Genomic DNA, 18,776 nt, shown 5'->3' with positions numbered 1-18,776 from the left:
CCGGTCAGGCTTTCAAAATCTCTCCTGATAAAGATTTTCAAATCCTCTTCAGACCTGCAGTTTTTTTGGGGAAAACAGACTGTCTCTCAGGAGCCCCTGGAGACATGTCTGTTCATCCACTGTTGGCTCCTCCTCCTCTCAAAAATGGGTGTCTTCAAATGCATTCTTACAAACTGCATTAGAAGCAGATCCTTAAGATATTATAATTCCGGGACACTTATTGGTGTTGTCAGGGTTAGACCAAATCTTGTGAATTGTCTTGTTCATGTTTGCTGTTCTCTGTCTACCTACTTCTCTTATTGGTTGAAATTTCTGCCTTAGATTTCAGGGGAGTTCAGGAAACTGGAAAAGGTCTATCAGGATGTGATCGCTGACATTTGCCACAAGATGGGCCATGGGATGGCTGAGTTTCTGGGGAAGAAGGTGGATTCTCTGAAAGACTGGGACAGAGTGAGTCTGCTGAGATCTGCCAAGACTTTGCACGCTGACTGGAAGGTTAAACTCTGCAATGTGTGAATTTAGTAAATTGGCTAGGATGATTATCCTGAGGTTAGGGTTTCTGCTGTGCAAATACTTAGTGGGAAATATCCTATTTTGGAACAGTGCCCATATATGTAAATTATTTTAATTTCGCTTTTCTATACAGCGGACCATCTGCATCCAAAGGTCCCATATCTGCAGACTTAACCATCCAAAGATACAAGTGCCACATGGATGCCTCAGAAGGCTCCATGCAGTTACTTACCTGGAATCTCTGGAGGCCTCTCCTGGGTTGTGCCAGGGTGGTGACCCACTTTATTGGACTCCATGGGCTTCCAAATGGTTTTTCTGGAGAAAACTTCCAGTTTCCTTCCAAAAACTAGAAGTTGCTTCTAGAGGCTTTTGCAGGCCATTCTGAGGCCTGCGGAAACCAATAGAGTGGGTCACCAGCTTGGCACAACCCAGGAGAGGCCTCTGGAGGCTTCAAGTTATTGTACAAGCTTCAGGAATTCCTTTTGTATCCACAGAATTCCTTTTCCACAGGGGGAAGTCTGGAACCAAACTCCTATGTTTAGGGCCCACTGTATTTTGACCACCTTGTTGGGTGGACAAGCACAGACAGAGTCCTCTTTCTGGAAGACCACGCACCTCATCATAACTCTTAGTCAGTTTTGTGTGAAAGAAGCCTCTCCTTAGGGATAGGCGAATTGTGAAGCTGTTCCTACTACAGTGTGAACCTCCTGTGTTTCTCTAGTACTGTCACTACGTTTCTGGTCTGGTGGGAATCGGCTTAAGTAGGATAAACTCAGCCTCAGGTTTGGAAGATCTGATGACTGACCAAGAGACAGAACTCTTCAACACCATGGGCATCTTTCTGCAGAAAACTAGCATCATTCGGGACTATCTGGAGGACCAACTGGAGGGGAGAGAATTTTGGCCTAAAGAGGTAAAAGACAAAAATGGGTGGTGGATGGAAGTAAGCCAGATTCTTTATAAGTAGCTGTGACTGGATAGTGAAAATCAGTGGCTTCTGTCAAGCGACATATGGTGGTTTTCTTTTGGAGTAGAATTCCTTGAGTGGATCTGCTCTGTCTTTAAAGCAGTGGCAGCCAGATAATGGAACAAATGTCTACTTTTGCTTGGACAAGGAACCAGAATGATGCCTGGAAATGGAGGGCTCTTGCAACATGCAGTGGAGGGTCTGCAATGCCCTGAGTGCCCTGGTTTGCTTTGCAACCCTGCTGGAGATGTGCTATGTCCTGTAAACTTCCCCTCTGTGACTGTAAACTGAGATAGTCCACGTTTATTTGAGAATGAGTTAGAGCAACAGTTGTCAAACTGTGGATCCAGAACTTACCAGTGGGTCGTGACCCAATTTTAGTGGTTCGCAAAACTGACAGGGCAGATTAGGCTTTGTATATCAAGGGTTAAACAAGCTACTACTGGGGGGGGGAGCACTGCTGCCCTATCATCATTATAACCACACCCCTTGGCATTTATAAAACAGGAAACAGCCTCTAGGGCAGGGCTGCTCGAATCCTGGCCCTCTGGCTACTTGTGGCCTGCAAGGGGTCCCCATCTGGCCCCCAAGGGGTTGCCCCATCTCCAATGGGCACTCGGCTCTCACCCCAGCCTGTGTTGGCCCAATGCCCAAGCTCCGCGTCTTGCTTTCCCTTGCTGGCGCTGAGCTCAGTGGTAGCGAAGAAAAGACAAGCCCAGCAAGACTTGCAGGTCTTGCGTTACTTCCCACTATATAAGGCCCTGCACGCGTGCTGGGACCATCTTTCCCTGCCTGGCCCAAGGGCAGGATGCTTGTGGAGCCAGAGGGGGAAGACTGGGAAACGGGAGAGCACAGGAGAGAGAGAGATCACGCCTGCCCGAGAGCGAAAGAGAGGGAAGGGAGGGTGGGCAGCAGCACATGCCCTCTAGAGATCGGGAGGGAGGGAGGTCTGGCTGGCTGACCAGGCAGCAGCACATGCTGCCCTAGCAAGTGAGGGAGGGTGGTTAGGTGGGCAGGCAGGCAGCAAGGCAAGCAGGCAGGTGGGTGGGTGGCCAGCCAGCAGCACAGGCTGCCCTAGCGAGTGAGCGAGGGAGGGAGGGAACGCAGTTGGGTGGGCAGGCAGCCAAGTGGGCAGGCGGGTGGGCAGCCAGGCAGGAGCACATACCGCCCAAGTGAAGGAGGAAGGGAAGGAGGGTGAGAGGGCAGGCAAGCGGGTGGGTGTATGTGTGTGAAAATCTGGAAGATTCCCCCCCCCCCATTTGTGTGTGTGAATGGGATCATAAACTGACTAGAAGATCACTTATGAACTGGCTGGAAGATCTACCCCCACCCCTTTACGTGTGTGAATGGGATCATAAACTGGCTGGAAGATCTCCCCCTCCAACCCTTTTTGTGTGTGAATGGGATCATAACTGGTTTGAATTCATTTTTTCATTTTCCGCCTCTAATATATTCATTTATGTAAATTTATTCAAATTTGAAATGTAAATTAATTCTTTTTTTTTTTTCTGGCCCCCTACACAGTATCAGAGAGATGATGTGGCCCTCCTGCCAAAAACTTTGAGCACCCCTGCTCTAGGGCAGCAATTTTCAACCTTTTTCGTGTCAGCAAGGCACACCATTATTAAAATTGTCAAGGCACACCATTAGGTTTTTTTCAATTGACAAGGCACACCATCTGCTGGTGGAAGGGCTCACATCCCCCACTGGCCCTGTTGCAAGGTCAAAGCAAAGTTCAAAAGCAAAGTCAGTAAGCAAGAGTGGTGATCGTCTGCAAGCTTTATTTTGTTGCCAGCAACAGGCTTCTCAGGGACTCCTGTCCAAAATGAAGAGAGCAATGCGAGCTATGTGAGAACTCTCAGAGAAAAGCAATTTTCAGTGTGTGCCTCTCCCTTATATTGGATTCTGGCTCCTTTGTTTGAGGAGTCTTACATTTCATTGGCTGATATGTGACATCAGAGATGGAGGCTTTCTCAGGATTGGTCACAGATAAATTTACAAACATTTGATTGGTTGGTTTTAAGTTACAGATTCCAAAAAAGGCAAAAATTTACATAGAAAACATTGTTTCCAACAACCACTAGATGGCACTCTTTACTCATTTATTACAGAACTGGTGTGCTTTGTTTATCTCTGTCCTTGATAGTTACTCCAAATTCCTTCTGTCTGGTTTCATCAATCACTGTGGGCTTTCTACTAACCTCTGTTTCTTTGGTCTTTCCTCTATTCCATGTGCAATTCCCTTTATGTGACTTGTTATTGTGATGCAGCCCTTCCTGTCAGCTTTTAGCTCTGACAGAGGTTCTCAGGAATATTTGCTAATTAGGGGCTTTCTCATATTATCTTGTTCCTGTCCAGCTGTTTCTGCTGATGTCTGTATCTTGGAAAACACTATTTTAATTAGCAACAGATTTACTGTCTTTGCCAAGGCCTTCTTTCTCATTAAAGTGCCTCTAACCTGTATATAACCCTTAGTTGTATGCCTTTTGGTGCCAAGAGTTATGTTTTCCCAATTAATTGTGGCAGGAGCATCCTGCCTCTTGCCTACTCCTTATCTGTCTTTCTTTGAGTTGTAAATCTGTCACTTTGAGTCTTTAGAGATGGAATGTTTTGCTTGAGATAAGAGTCCTCTTTGTTAATTAACTTTTGCCAGACATTTGCTTTTCCTAATTTAATGGTTTCCACTTATTCTGTGTATTTATGCTACTGTACCTTTATATATGTTGATTACATTTTAAAAAAAAATCTCTATAATTATTAAGGCATTAGAGAACTATTGACATGCAAGCATACTAACTTTGTGTTCTTTATATAATACTTTCTAAATAACTCCTTTAACATGAAGCTTTGGTGTAAACAGCCCTTCCCAGTGTTTACCAAACTGTATTTTGGTTTAAAGTGAACTAATAGAATAATAGGCTTAAGAATCCAAAAATGTTCTTTTTCCATGTGTTTTCATCTGTCCAGTCTAGTCTCATTTATCATTCTTGCAATTAAGCTTGACAGATGGAAATTCCAGCTTCTTACACAAACAGTGCTTTGAAGCCTGAACCATTATCTAGTCCTTGACAGTGTGCTAGGAAACATTCCTTTACTGATTTACAGTCTGCTTGAAGCTTCAGAGCAAAATGGATTTTTGCAAATTTGTTTGTGAAATACTAAACATATGAACATTTTCCCTATTTCCTAAACATATAAACCAATTTAGCTATAAACACCCATAAACATAGCATTAACATTTGGTTCATTAACATAAGTAAGCATTTGAACATTTTCTCTGTTAAACTGCTAAACATATGAACTATATGTGTTTGTGTTTATGAGCATGGCATAATGGCTTATGGCTTTCATGGCCTTGCCTCATTCTGGTTTAAACAGAAGTTCTTAAATTGGGCACTGGGTAGGGCTGAAAACCTTACTGGTTTTGGAGGGGGGTTGTTATTGCAGGCAGGCTACAGAGGAAATTCACTTGATGGAACAGGGCTGGCTTCTGCTTATTTAATTGTTTTACTTTAATTATTTATACTTATTTATTTTAATTTGCCTGATGATGTCACTTCCACCATGACATCACTTCTGGACAGATTGTCATTCTAAAAAGTGGGTCCCAGTGCTAAAAGTTTGAGAGCTGCTGCAATAAGGTATTAGTAAGTTGATACCAGGGTGTGTGTGTGTGTGTGTGTGTGTGTGAGAGAGAGAGAGAGAGAGAGAGAGAGAGAGAGAGAGAGACCACTAGTGACTAAAATCACAGTTTGGAGGAATAATACCATCATATTATATATCAATCAATGCATAATTTCATGCAGAATGTGTTCTATCTTTGCTCTATCAAAAGGTACAACCAAAAAACCACTGGGGGCGGAGTTATGGTACATCACCACACCCACCACCTGGGGTATTGCCCCACCCACTGCATGGGGGGTGATGCGCTGATATCCTGCACCGGATGAAGTGAACCCTAGTGACGCCACCGTTTCTAGGCCTTTGTTTTAAGAAGTAAAATCTTGAAAATATATTGACAGACTTTTTTCATTGTTTTTGTCTTAACACCGATGAGGAATCTGTGAGGCCTCAATGACCAATGCCTGTACTTCAAGACACTTGTTGGGCTTGGCTTCCTCCAACACTATGATCTTCCTTGGCCATGTCAAAAGATTAAATTGAACCAGAGTTCTAGAGTCAGTAAAGAAAAACAAAACAGCACAGAATATACCACTGAATGTTTGTTCTTGATTGACTGTTTTGCATGTCTGTTTTGGTGGAAAGAAGGTGGCTGGGATGTGGAAAGCTGTGTCCTTGGTGCTGAGGTGCAGAGCTGTCTTCAGCAAGCTTGCCTGTCTCTTGGTGTTTCTAGGTATGGAGCAGGTACTCCAAGAAGTTGTCGGATCTGGCCAAGCCAGAGAACACTGACAAGGCTGTTCAGTGTATGAATGAGCTCATTACCAATACTCTGCATCATGTTCCTGATGTATTGATGTTTATGTCCCAGCGGAAGAACCCAAACCTTTTTTCCTGCAGTGCTATTCCACAAGTAAGTTAGGTTACCTGCAAGCTGTCTGTGATGGCTGTTTCTCTATAAACCTTTTATTGTATGATGTGTGTGTGATGCTGTATAGGAATAATGTTGCCATTTGTGTTCGTAAGATATACATTTACCTTTCAGAATTGGAAATAAATGAACCATATGCCACTACTGTACCATTAGCCAACCCCTGCTAATTGGGTAAGAGGCACTTTTTCAAGTGGGTGCTCCTTTTTTTAGCAGGGGGAGAGTAACTGGCCCATCTCACCCCAGCACTGTCTGTTCTAGTGGCTGTCTGCTGGTATTCCTTTGCATATTTTTAGATTGTGAGCCCTTTTGGGACAGGGAGCCATTTAGTTATTTGATTTTTCTCTGTAAACCGCTTTGTGAACTTTTAGTTGAAAAGTGGTATATAAATACTGTTAATAATAATTAATAATAATAATACTGAATCCAAAAACCTCATGGATTACACTTGTGTACACCTGTGTACACCTGTGTAATGCTTTTGGAAAAGCTAGTTCTTGGATTCCTTCTCTTGATTGGCTCTAAAGTCACCAGAAATGGAGCTCAGAGCAGGGTATGCAGGTTATACGGAATGGGACAAAAGAAGCAGGCTGCCATTGGAGGGGCCTCTGTGTGTGTGTGTGTGTGTGTGTGTTTTCCTCTGCATTCCAGACGTGCTTGTTTCCCTTCTTTTCTGTGTCAGTTGGCACAGCACACTAATTGATTGTGTGTAGAGTGGTGGCAGAGTGTGTGTGGGCACTATCATCCCTTTCATCCCAGAGCGATGTGCCATAGTGGCCAAAAGCAAGTGCTGTGAATCAGGAATTCCCTGGTTCAAATCTCACCTCTGCCTTGAATTGGTGAGTTGGCTTTAGGCCAGCCTTGGCCTTCATCAAATGGAACTTGGAGTTATGAATACTTGCCTTAAAGGATTGTTGTAAATACAACACAAAAATAACCTAGGCAAGGAAGATTGCACCCACAGAAAGACCTACTCAAACGCTAAGCTTCATAATTAAGGCAGGGAGTCTTCCCTGACTTTACTGCCCAAGAAAGGATTCTATGCCTCAAGAATGTTGGCCTCCAGTGTTCTAATCCTTGTGATGGCAGAAGTAGGCTTGGCAGTATGTGGGTTTGTGACATCTTAGCTGGATTAGATGTCATGAGGAAGACACAAGCACCCCATTATTCTGGGATTACCCCAACATGTGTTTCTAACCCAGGTCAAGTGTCAGGCTGGCCTGGTGCTCAGGCCAGAACCAAAGTCTGAGAAATAGAATTGGCCATTGAGAACCACTTTTGCACAAAGGCTCGACAACACTGAAGCGGAAGCCTCAGAAGAATTTAGGCCTGGCCTATGACAAAAATTCCTGGTCTAAAAGGGCTGGTCATGAGCCCTAGAGTGCACATACTCCTTCCGCCTATTGTGGTTTGCCTGAGAGTGACCCACTCATACTGTTAAGCAGTTTCATCTCACCACCAACCTAGAAATCCCCATGCCATCCAATGCCTGGGAAGGGATTGCTTGCTGCTTTGCTCCTCTTCCTGTTGCCCTTGTTTTTTCCTTCCCACCTGTACCTTCCTCTTTTCTGCCAGGCAAGCTGCAGCTCAGTGCCCCCTGAAAATCCTCCCTGTGAACCTTCCCCTGGGAAAGCCCTCTTGGCTCACTGCTCCCCTGACTTGCCAGCACATTCATGTAGATGATACAGATTGATGTTTATTCCATTGCTGCTATGTTCCTTACACATTGTGTGTGTGTGTGTGTGTGTGTGTGTGTGTGTGTGTGTGTGTGAGAGAGAGAGAGAGAGAGAGAGAGAGAGAGATTGTATGTGAGGTCTATTTCCCTCAACTGTTGATCCTCATTCCCCCTTTCTCTCTCTCATTCTCTATTGCAGCCAGTTGTGAAATTGTGTATACATGCTTACATGGCACTGAGTGCCTGCTAGGAGAGCATTGCCCAAGCCAGTAACATGACTCTGAAGTGGACTGATGGCTACAGAAAAGACAGACTACAAGCATGTCCCTCTGTATCTGCAGGTGTTCCATTCCAGAACACCCCCCCCCCCGGCAGATAGCTGAATCTGTGCATACAGGTGGACACCCCCACCCTCCAGAGGGGAGCTGCACTCCCTTCACTCGAGGGTCTTCTGAACCCAGAGAGGCCGCACATGTCTCCCCATGGCCTCTATGAGCCTCAGAATGACTGTTAGAGTGAAAAAGTCACTACTGGTTTTTTGACAAAACCAGAAGTGACATTTTAATGCCTTTAAAAGCATTATGAGACCCTTATTGGCTTTCCCTGGCCTCACAATGCCTTTTAAAGGCATAAAAACATCACTTCCCTCACCACCCGCATCCCAGGGATATGGGGTCAGCAGATACAAGGGGGGACCCCGTGTTGATTTTTCAGAGCAATCATCTCTCCCTCTCTCTGTCTCTCTGTCTCTCTCTCTCTCTCTCTCTCTCACACACACACACCCTTTCTAGAAAGTTCAATATTCTCTACTCTAGGGTTTCTCAAACTGTGGGTTGTGACTTGATTATTGGTGAGTCATGAAGCTTTAGTTGATAAGCTGATAGCTGAGAAGGCAAATGCATTGAGCACTATGGAAAGTGAAACTGAGCCCTTCCGTGCATTTACTCACAAATAGGCAAACTTGCCTTAGTCCATTGGAAAGGGAAGGCTGAGAGGAATCCAAAGACACCAGAATGGTTCCTATTTGATGAAAGCAGCCCCCCAAAAACATCAGAGAAGGAAGTCCCTCCCTCCAAGCTGACAAATGTACTGAGCTCTAAGGAAAGCGAAACTAAGGGCGCAATCCTAAGTTGCGCTGTATCCAGCACAGGATTGTGGCCAGCAGCAGCTTAGCTAGAGGCAAGGGGAAACGTTCCCCCTTACCCCGGGTAAGGGCTGCAGGCCCCAATGGGTCTCCTCGGACTTGCGGCACCTCCTGAGGTGGCACAAGTCCGAGGAGGGCAGAGCGGCTTGAAGCCACTCCGTTCTCCCTGGGGACGGGGTTTGGGATCTGGCATAACAGCCGGATCCCAGCCCCTCCTCTGGCTCCCCGTGCAACCACCCCCAGGGCCGCCCATTGCTCTCTCTCCCCCACCCAGGAACACCTCCCTCCCTGCCTCCCCCACGCCTAACTGTCACCCTTGCGTTGGCTCATCCGAGTTGTTGCAAGGACCTGGGAGGAAGCCAGTGTGGAGGCCTCCGTCGGCCTCCGCAGGCCGGTGCTTCTGGGAGTGCCAGCCTGGCTTCCTCCCATGGAGGGCAAACGTGCTTTACAGCACGTTTGCAAACCTCCCAGGCAGGCCCAAGGGACTTGGGCTGGCCGAACTAAAGGTTTGGATTGTGTCCTAAGCTACACAGTTGGTTAACTCGTGAGTAAGTAAACATAGTTTGGCTCATGGTCAGATCAGGCAAAGAGGAATGCAAGACCACCAGAATAGTCTTGATCTGATGAAAGTGGAGCTCAGCAAATGCTCCAGAAGGCAGCCCTTCCTCCTAAAATGAATAAAATAGAGGCTTGAGCTGGTTTGGTATTTTCTTACCAGCTCAAAATATTTTTTTTTTCTTTTTTAGACTTGTAAAGCTAGATGGGTCCTGATAGTGATATGGTTTAAATATAAGAACTTAAATTCAGCTGGACATTGGGTAGGGCTGAAAATCTTTCTGATTTAAATTTGCTTGATGTTGTCACTTCTGGCCATAACATCACTTCTGGTGGGTCCCAGACAGATTGCCATTCAAAAACGTGAGTCCCAGTGCTAAAAGTTTGAGAACCACTGCTCTGTGCTATTTCACCTAGCAACTAATGCCATTTTGACAGAAGTTGCATGTGGTTGTGCATGTGGATTAGTCTTTTTATCAATGCTCATTGATTTTATTGCATTTGATTCATGATTTCCCCTCCCTTTTATTGTACATTTTTCCCTTCAATGGACTTGGATTTGTTTGCAGTGGTATTTTAATCTCTTATCCTTGTTCAATGCCAAGCTCCTCTAAGGTGTGCCATTACCCTAGGGCAGAGTTTTTCAACCACTGTAGGCTGCCTCAGGTATGCCACAGGATCAGAGGAGGCAGGCAGCAGCTGCGCGCCCACGTGCGGGAGAAGCGGCTGCTTTGAGCCTCCCGCGGCAGGCAGCGCAAGCAAGGGAGCAGCCAAGGAAGGGGCTGGTCGCGGCTGCTTTGCATCCCACGCAGCAGCTGAAGAGTCCGCTTGGAGCTTGCTCCTGCTACTGAGCAAGACTCAGGCTGCAACCTGATCCTCACTTTCCTGGGAGTAAGCCCCGTTGGCTACTGTGGGGCTTACTTCTGAGTAGATATGCATACGGTTGGGCATGAAGGAAGCTGTAGCCTGCCTGCATGCTGATTGGCCAACAAGAGAAGCCTGGAGGAGCCAGGAGGTGGGAGCTGCGGAGTGAGTGAGAAGAGGGAGCCAGAAGTAGGCAAGCAGGTACATAGCGAGTGAGTCTGCTGAGGCCCCCAACCTAAGGTTTCAGGGTCCCTGAAAGTTCCTTTTCCTTGCCAGTTTGCCTGCAACTCCCCAAAGCAACCCTCCCTGCACTTTGGAAGGGCGCTGGGCCACAATCCTATCCACACCTTCCTGGGAGTAAGCCCCATTGACTATAATGGGGCTTACTTCTAAGCAGGCTTGCATAGGATTGGGCTTTTGGTTGCACTCTTTTTTTCTCAAATACACAAGCAGACAATTGGCACCTCTCTCTCCTCTTCCCCCCCAAAATCTCACAATCACAGTTAGTAACTCTCTTACTGTCCCTCCCCTCACTTTTCAGCACCTTCCAAAGATACAGAATCACTGCCTCACATTCTCTCTCTCTCTCTCTCCCTCACCCCCAGTTTAAGCATGCACTTGTTTCAAGCATGTCTCCTCACTGCCCCTCGCCCACATTCTCCACTATGCGATCAACCTGCCCTATCTTTGCCAACATTTTCTGGCACTTTTGATAAGAATGTGAACATAGAATTTTTCCTCCTTTTCAGAAACCACATATACTTCCCTCTCCATGCTTCTTGTCAATTTTTTTTTGTCATGTAATGATTTAATTGTATTAATTGTGTTAATTCAAGATTAACTGTAATGTAGTTATTTAATGTAAGTAAAAAACTGGTAGTGTGCCTTGACAATTTTAGTGCCTTGTCAGTGTGCTGGGAGCTGAAAAAGGTTGAAAATGGCTGCCCTAGGGAGTTTGCTCTCCCATGTCCACATGTTTTCATAATTGTTCTAGAGCACATCTGGTAATACAGAGAACTTAAGTAGAGGGTGATGGAACAGGCCACTAGTTTCCTTTCTCCTCCATTCCAGGTCAAGCAGAAGAAATGAGTCAGGATAAGTCAAAGGAGAAGCAATCTTAAGTGTTGTAAATTAATACAGATTTTGGAATTCAGCTTCTTCTCAGCACAATTTTGGGTGTGTTTTGGTTTCTATGGCACAGAGTATGAACAGCCCTTACCTAATTCAGAGTCGAGCAGGCTTGTTTCTATGACTGCTTTCTGTCCACCTACCCCAGGTGATGTCCATAGCCACTTTGTCTACCTTCTACAACAACAAGAAAGTCTTCAGGTGTATGACGACAATTCGGAAGGGAGAAGCTGTCACACTGATGATGAAGGCCACCAACATGGAGGCTGTCAAAGCCATCTTCTACCATTATATGGAAGAGGTCAGGTGGGCCCAGCAACAGAATAACTGGAGGGTGTGTCTGGGGTTCCCTGGGCATAAGAGAAGTGCTGTAGTATCTGTAGTTGGACTCTCCATGGCACACAGGACCAAAGTAGCTGCAGAAAGCAAAGCAAATTGTGTCAACAAAATATGGGCATGGCAGAGGGAGGAGGAGAGAACAACAACTGCCCTGAGCTTCTTGGGGAAAGCATCCAAGAATATGAAAGTAGCACATAACTGATTGATTCTCCATGGGGCCAATTATAATTAGTGTGCCTGAGAGTCAAAGGCACACAAAGCCCAGTTGCCTATGGTTGCCTTGTGCTGCTGGAACTCATGTTCCAGCAGGGCAGAGTGGTGCAAAAGCTGGACCACTGTCACACACCGCTGGGCCGCTGCCTCAAACAGGCAGAGTTGCAGCAGTGGCTCAGAGATCTTGGTATTGGTACAGGCATTGGTAAGTTGGTGGCAGAGGTGTGATGTGGGTGGAAAGGGGGAGGGAGGGACAGGTGAATTTCAGGGGCAGTGACTTATGCAAGTGACTAAACCTTCTTTTTGAACACCTTTTTTCTCCTCAGACCTACACCAGAAAAATATGCTGGCGTGGGTTTGAAGAGACTAATGGGAGATCAGACAACCTCCAGAGTGGGGGGAGGTATGTATTTTTACTTACTTTCTGCAGGCTGTCCCATCATCTTCACCACCATAGTATGCAGCACAGTCTCCATTGGCACAGCTGCATAATGTGGTGGTGGGGAGGATAGGATTGGGCAGTTAGTTTTGCTGTGGCTGTTTTGGTTCTTTTCTTCTCTACAGTAGTGGCAGCTAAATCTAGAATTTGAGTCCAAACATTAATCCAGTCTCTTACTGGAATTGGATTCTTCTCTCCTTAGATCTACCAGAAGATCCCAAGCACGGACCCTTCCTCAAGCAAAACAAAACAGATTGTTTCTTCTATTCGTTCCATGTGCAAACCCAGCAGTGGCTTAGTTTCCCAGACCAATTACTTGCCCATCTATTTGTCCTGCATTATGCTTTTGGTGGCCTTTTGGTGGCAGTATCTGAGCACTATCTGAGCACTGAGCAGTCTCTCAAAAGCAGGAGACTAATCCCTGCATGCTGGTGAGAACAGAGCAAGAGGCTCCAGAGATGTGGTCTCATTTGTTTTTTCTTTCCCCTTTTTGGGAGATGTGAAGACTTTTGGGGGTTCCCAGGACAGAGAAACATGAATTGTTAGCCAGTTGGGGCTGGACGTTTTTGCCTAAATGCACTTATCAAATAAAAAATTTCCAACCAAGGGATGCTTTCTTTACCCTTTGCATGAACTGGATACAGACCAGACTGTTTGTTCCGAGTCTTATTAAATATTTTGTTTCTTTGCTGGAAGATGTTTAAGCTGCTTTTTAAAAAAATAGGATATCTTAACAAGGACAGCAAAAAGTGTCTTTTGGTCCACGGTGAATTTCAGTGGTTAGAACAACAATGGTGTGATTAGCAGCCCAATCCTATTCATCTTTCCAGCACTGGTGTAGCCATACCAATGGGGCACACGCTGCATCCTGCAATGGGGAAGGCAGTCATGGAGGCATCCTCAAGGTAAGGGAATATTTATGCCCTTACTTTGGGGCTGCATTGAGGCTGCACTGGTGTTGGAAAGCTGGATAGGACTGGACCCTAAGCCTCAAGTTTTCTTTACTGGCAGACTTCAGTTAAATTAATGTAAGAGTTTGCAACTTGGAGTGAAAATGGATTTCCAAAGGGTTATTTTAAGGTTGTCCACCCAAAAATGGGGGAAAAAAAATGTTTTCTCATATATTTCACAGGAGGCCTCAGAAGACAAGCAGCACTACGGGGGAAGGGGCAGACGAAGAGGGGTGTGCGTGTGTGAGAGAGAAGCTGCTGTGGCACTAGGAGAGCCCAATTGTCATGCTGCCCACCCTTTCAGCAGTGCCACTTCTGCCAAGGAGTCACTTCATCATGCACTTGAGCTGCAAAGTGATGCCTTGGCAAAAATGGTGTGAACGAAAAGGTGGCTTGTATGATAATTCCGCTCTCCCAGCATGATGATTGGGCCTTTCCATATTTTGAAATTATGATCAAGTTTTGCATATTTCCTCCAGTCATTTGCAACTAACGAGTTCCTACATGAAAGCAAAGTGCTTATTTCGGGCCATCATCTGCTTGACGATATCACTTACTGCTTAAGGAGGTAACTTCCAGCCCTCAAAGGCACCACGAATGCTATTTGGCCCCCTTTATGAAACATGTTTGTCACGCCTGGGTTAGATGTTTGTATTATGACAAAGGGCTTTGCGGCAATGATGAAACATCTATAGACCCATTTTCACAGAGGGAGAAGAGGTCAAAAATGCTGGAAAGCTGATAACTCCAATACACCTCTAATGCACCATCTCTCCTGACACCAAAAAGTAGAAACTCAACTTCTTTACACTTGTATAGAAAAAATTGATTTTATATCATCCTCCCTAGCATAGCTGAAGCTAAAGCATTTCCACAGAATGCTAGCTCCACTCTTTGTACAGCTGGCTTGCTCATTCGATTTGGCAGGGGGTTGGGAAGTGGGCTTAGTAAAGGTATGGAACCTGCACAGCTGGAGCACAATAACTGAAGATGCAATATTTGAAACTGCTAATAGGAGGAAGAAGTGGCATGTCTTTCTATATCAAGGTGATTACGCATCCATTCATGCACTGCTGGATAATATGAACAGTGCCTTGTGAGCCCACCTGGACCCCCTTCAAGTGGTTTTGCAGTAGGACCCATGGCTAGGAGGCTTAGGCTTAGAGCCTCTGACACTTAGGGTGCAATCCTAACTGTGCTTGGAGGGTCGCAAATGTGCCGTAAGGGAGGAAGCCGTGCTCGGGAGGGAAATGTGCCATGCTTGGGAGGAAGCCAGGCTGGTGCTCTCAGAAGTGCCAGCCTGCAGAGGCTGAAGAAAACCTCCGTGCCAGCTTCCAACTCCTTGTATTGGCTCGGATGAGCCGACACAAGGACCAAAGGTACGTGTGGGGGAGGCATTCCTGGGCGGGGGGAGGGAAGGTGATGGGCGGCCCCTGGGGTGGGCAGGGAGAGGGAGGCAGTGCTGGGATCTGGCAGTTATGCCGTATCCCAACCCCCGTTCCCAGGGAGAATGGAGCAACTTCAAGCAGTTCCGCTCTCCTCGGACTTATGCCACCTCCAGAGGTGGCGCAAGTTCGAGGAGACCCATTGGGCCAGCAGCCCTTACCCAGGTGTAAGGGGAAAAGTCCCCTTGCCTCTGGCGAAGTCACTGCTGGCCACAATCCTGTGCTGGATACAGCGCAAGCCTCCTGGCTTGCCTGTTCCAGCGCAGGATAGGATCGCGCCCTTAAACACTTTTAGCCAGTGCTGAACTGGTCTATATATTAGGGCCGTATCCTGGACACCCCATCTAAAAAACATACCTTTTCACAGCCGACATTATAACAAGATTCAATACCTTATTATTCATGCACACATAGATCATAAATAGCTGGGGACTTTTATGTCACCCAACCTATGTGCCCATATGTGGAGAATGTTGTGAACACATCACCATTACATATAACAATACCTCCTATATAGGTCCAGGTCCCTGTAACTTTTTACAAGTGCCATCAACAGGGTTTTATGGGGACAAACACAAAGCTCGGTTTAGCAAAAAGAAAGGACACATTTTTGTTTTGATTTGCCTTCATCCCCACAATGATGGTGTCTATATGATTTTTACTCACAGGGTGAGTACCTCCCTCCCCCCAGGATGCAGTAATGTTTTGTGGTGCAGCACCGAGCATCAGGTTGCAATCCACTTCACACTGGGTCACGTGTCACAACCCACAGTTTGGAAAATGCTGATCTATGATAACCAAAACACAGATGAGGCATATGTTAATATTTTTTCCACATACAAGGACTTGAATACATGCCCCCAACCCAGTGCTTAACAAGTGAGTTCCACTGCAGTCAACTGACATTGAGCTTTTTATATATGCAACCTGATTGGCTAATATTGCCCTAGAACTGAACACTGCTGAAACAAGGGGGTTGCTAGACAAACAATGGACTTACTTCCATGACACTTTTCTCAGCCAATAGCAAGAGAGCATTTCATTCTCTTATGTCATACTAGATGTTCTCAGCCTGAGTTGGCAACAACCACTGCACGAGTGAAGTACTCTGGGGAGATAAGAAGTATTATCTGATCGATATTCATTGAATTTCCACTCTTTGTACTAGAATCCGTCCCTCCCTTCAGATGTAGCATTGTTCGAAGATTTATCTCTTCCAGTCAACCAAAAAAAAAACAACAAAAAACTACAGACAGGTAATTCAGTGGATCTTTGCTGCAGTGGATGTGTGTTAAGTGATTAGTTCCAGTTATTACACAGTATGGTTAATTTACTCCACAGTACTATGGGCCTGAAATGTTGCTGGCGTTTGTATTCTGGCAGCACAGCATTCTTTATGGCTTGTCACAAAACATGACATGCTACAGAGCACAGCTTGGCCATTACCACAAATACTGAGCAGCAGCGGCTGGGCAACAGTAGCCATTGCAAGAGCCTTGGCGATGGTAAATTGGCATGGAGGGGGTGAATGGTGGGTGGATGGAACTGGGGTGGGAATGTGGGATGTCAAGGATTGGAAGGGGGCAGTTATTGGAGGTAGTAGCTCTGCCGATATCCCTCTGTCCCGGCCTTGATCCATGTACCTGGGTACATTCAGACTTGAACCACAAAATTGGCAGTGGAGGTTTGCCCTGGGGCAAGGGAACAAATGTTCCCTTACTTTGAGGAGGCCTCCAGAGGCTGAAACTCCCCCTCAGGATGTAGCTTGAGTCCTTTCGGCAAAGCTGAGGTAGTTGCTTTGGACTGGGCTGTTCGTTATGTTCACCCAGAGGAGTTTTGTAGTTTCACAATGAATTCTTGCTTCATTTTAATATGTTCTATATGAAGGGAAGGAATGATTTTGGGTGTTAATATGAAATGTTTAAAGCAGGAAAAGGGTAGAGCATATTTGTTTTGTAAAATAAAAAGACAAAGAATAAAATGTCAGGAAGTGCACAGAAGTGGTCTCTTATTTCATGGCTATCATGTGTCTATATCTGATTTCTGAAAAAGGAATATAATCTTTGATTATAACAATCCTTATCTCCTTTGTCTGATCTTTCCTAGTTACCTTGAAGCTACCCTGAAGTTACTCAGGCTAGGCCATGAGGGTTCTTCTCCTCTTGGTTCCACTTTTCTTTGCAGTTCTCCTGCTGAGTCCAGGTAAAGTGTAAGCTGAGAGCCACATGAGACCTCATTACAATCACCATTTGATCCTCATCATGCCCTGAAAGATTAGCTCTCACTGTTCTTGGCAATTAAGCTTGTTGCTTCCTGGAAGAAAACATGTATGTTACAACTTCTTGAAGCAAACCACAAATAACATAGGCCCCACAATTTGAAATTTCATTCTGAATTCTACATGAGAATAGGCTGCATTGTTCATGAGACATAAATGAGATTGTCCACTCATCAATTTTGCATAAGATCTTGACCCAACTAGACTCTGGTACAGGTACAGCTCTTGGGCAGCAATGTCTGGTATACACTGTGAGAAAATCCAAAGCATGAAAACCTTTGTTGCAAGTTAATCAGACTGAAGAATAGTAGGCACTAGAGGTTATACAGAAAGTTGCAAAAGGTATTTGGTTGGCCCGCCAGACTCTTGGTTTGAGGCTTGCACCAGCCTTTTTTAACTGAAAGAGAAAGCACCCTTGTACACACAGGGCATTTTACCTGTTGTTTGCTTTACTAAGAGGTAACTGGTTGGCCTGGCCCTAGATCTAGAGCTAATTTTATGGAAGTGAGCAAGAATCTACCAGAATGGTAATGACAGCCTTTCTAATACAAAGGGTAATTTAGCCCAGGTATAAAAACTCAGTGATCCCAGAAGGAAAACTGCAAAAAGTATAATATGTAAACCAGCATCTACTGCCAACTCACATTGTTTGATCACATTTGATCTGCTATTCAAATCTTCAGCTGCTTTGTTCTCCAGTTAGGTTGAAGAATGGCAAAAGACAGTGGTGCTTGACCCAACTATCTGAAACTAACAGAATTAATTGCCACAAGATGCAGAGATGGCCACTCAAATAGCTTTTACAGAAAGATTAGATACATACATGGAGAGGTCTATCAAAAGCCGTTCACTGCTTTAGCTAAGTGAAACGTTCATTATCAGAGATACTGTATCTCTGAATGCCAAGTGCTGTGACAAACAACAGGAGTAGTCTTTTCTTCAGTTCTGCTTGTGAGCTTTCAAAGGCATCTGGCCGACCTCTTTTGGAAACAGAAAGTTGGGGGCAACATGTGCTTTGCTGTGAGCCAGCATGGCAACTCTTATGACCTGTTCTCCTGTTCCTCATTTTTCTCTTCTATGTAGCAAATGGCCAGCGTGTGGCCAGGTTTGTGAGCCACTGCCTCAGAAGAGGAGGGATCTGCCGATATGATGACTGCAGCGAAGGTGAAGAACAGATTGGGACCTGCTACCATCACACCATGATCTGTTGCAGGGATGAGGTGATGAAGTGAGAAGAGGCAGACTGGCCAGCTAAAGAGATCCTACAATAAAGGATGATTCCCCTGCTCCCTTTTCAGCAATGAATAACCTTTGCTGCAATTACCTTTCCTTTAAATAAAACTTCTTGTGTAATACTTCTTGCATGTCTGTCTCTTGCAGCTCAATCTTATGCATGTCTATTCAGAAGTAAACCCCACTGACTTCTCCAGGTCCAGTCCTAACAGACTCCCCTCCAAGCACTTATGCAGCTGCACCAACAGGGTGCACAGTGGAAGGACTGTCACAGAGGCCTCATCAAGGGACGGAAACTTTCATTCCTCCCCCCCCCATCCTGTGCCTCCCATCACCTGCCACCTGCGCTGCTGGCTAATCTGCTCATCCTCAGGTAGCTGGTAGTGGCAGCAGGCCAATGACACTGCCAATCTTTGTGGCAACAGCTCCACAATGACCACCAGTGGCACACTGCATGCCCCTCCATATAGACATTTTTGACCAT

At 45.6% G+C, this 18,776-nt stretch overlaps 1 protein-coding gene across 1 annotated transcript in view; it reads left to right on the top strand.

The window, feature by feature from the left end:
• Positions 1 to 12,771, top strand: part of LOC136649618 (squalene synthase-like) — a 37,110-nt gene extending 24,339 nt beyond the window's left edge. Inside the window, exons 4-8 of the mRNA XM_066626399.1 lie at positions 322 to 450; positions 1,235 to 1,426; positions 5,835 to 6,011; positions 11,544 to 11,696; positions 12,589 to 12,771. Of these exons, the coding sequence (XP_066482496.1) occupies positions 322 to 450; positions 1,235 to 1,426; positions 5,835 to 6,011; positions 11,544 to 11,696; positions 12,589 to 12,771 (834 nt within the window). The remainder of the gene's footprint in view (positions 1 to 321; positions 451 to 1,234; positions 1,427 to 5,834; positions 6,012 to 11,543; positions 11,697 to 12,588) is intronic.
• Positions 12,772 to 18,776: the final 6,005 nt, after the last annotated feature.

Source organism: Tiliqua scincoides, chromosome 1, assembly GCF_035046505.1.
Source record: "Tiliqua scincoides isolate rTilSci1 chromosome 1, rTilSci1.hap2, whole genome shotgun sequence".
NCBI classification, from domain to species: domain Eukaryota; kingdom Metazoa; phylum Chordata; class Lepidosauria; order Squamata; family Scincidae; genus Tiliqua; species Tiliqua scincoides.
The sequence above is the reverse complement of the archived record's forward strand: the minus strand, read 5'-3'. Positions and strand labels throughout refer to the sequence as shown.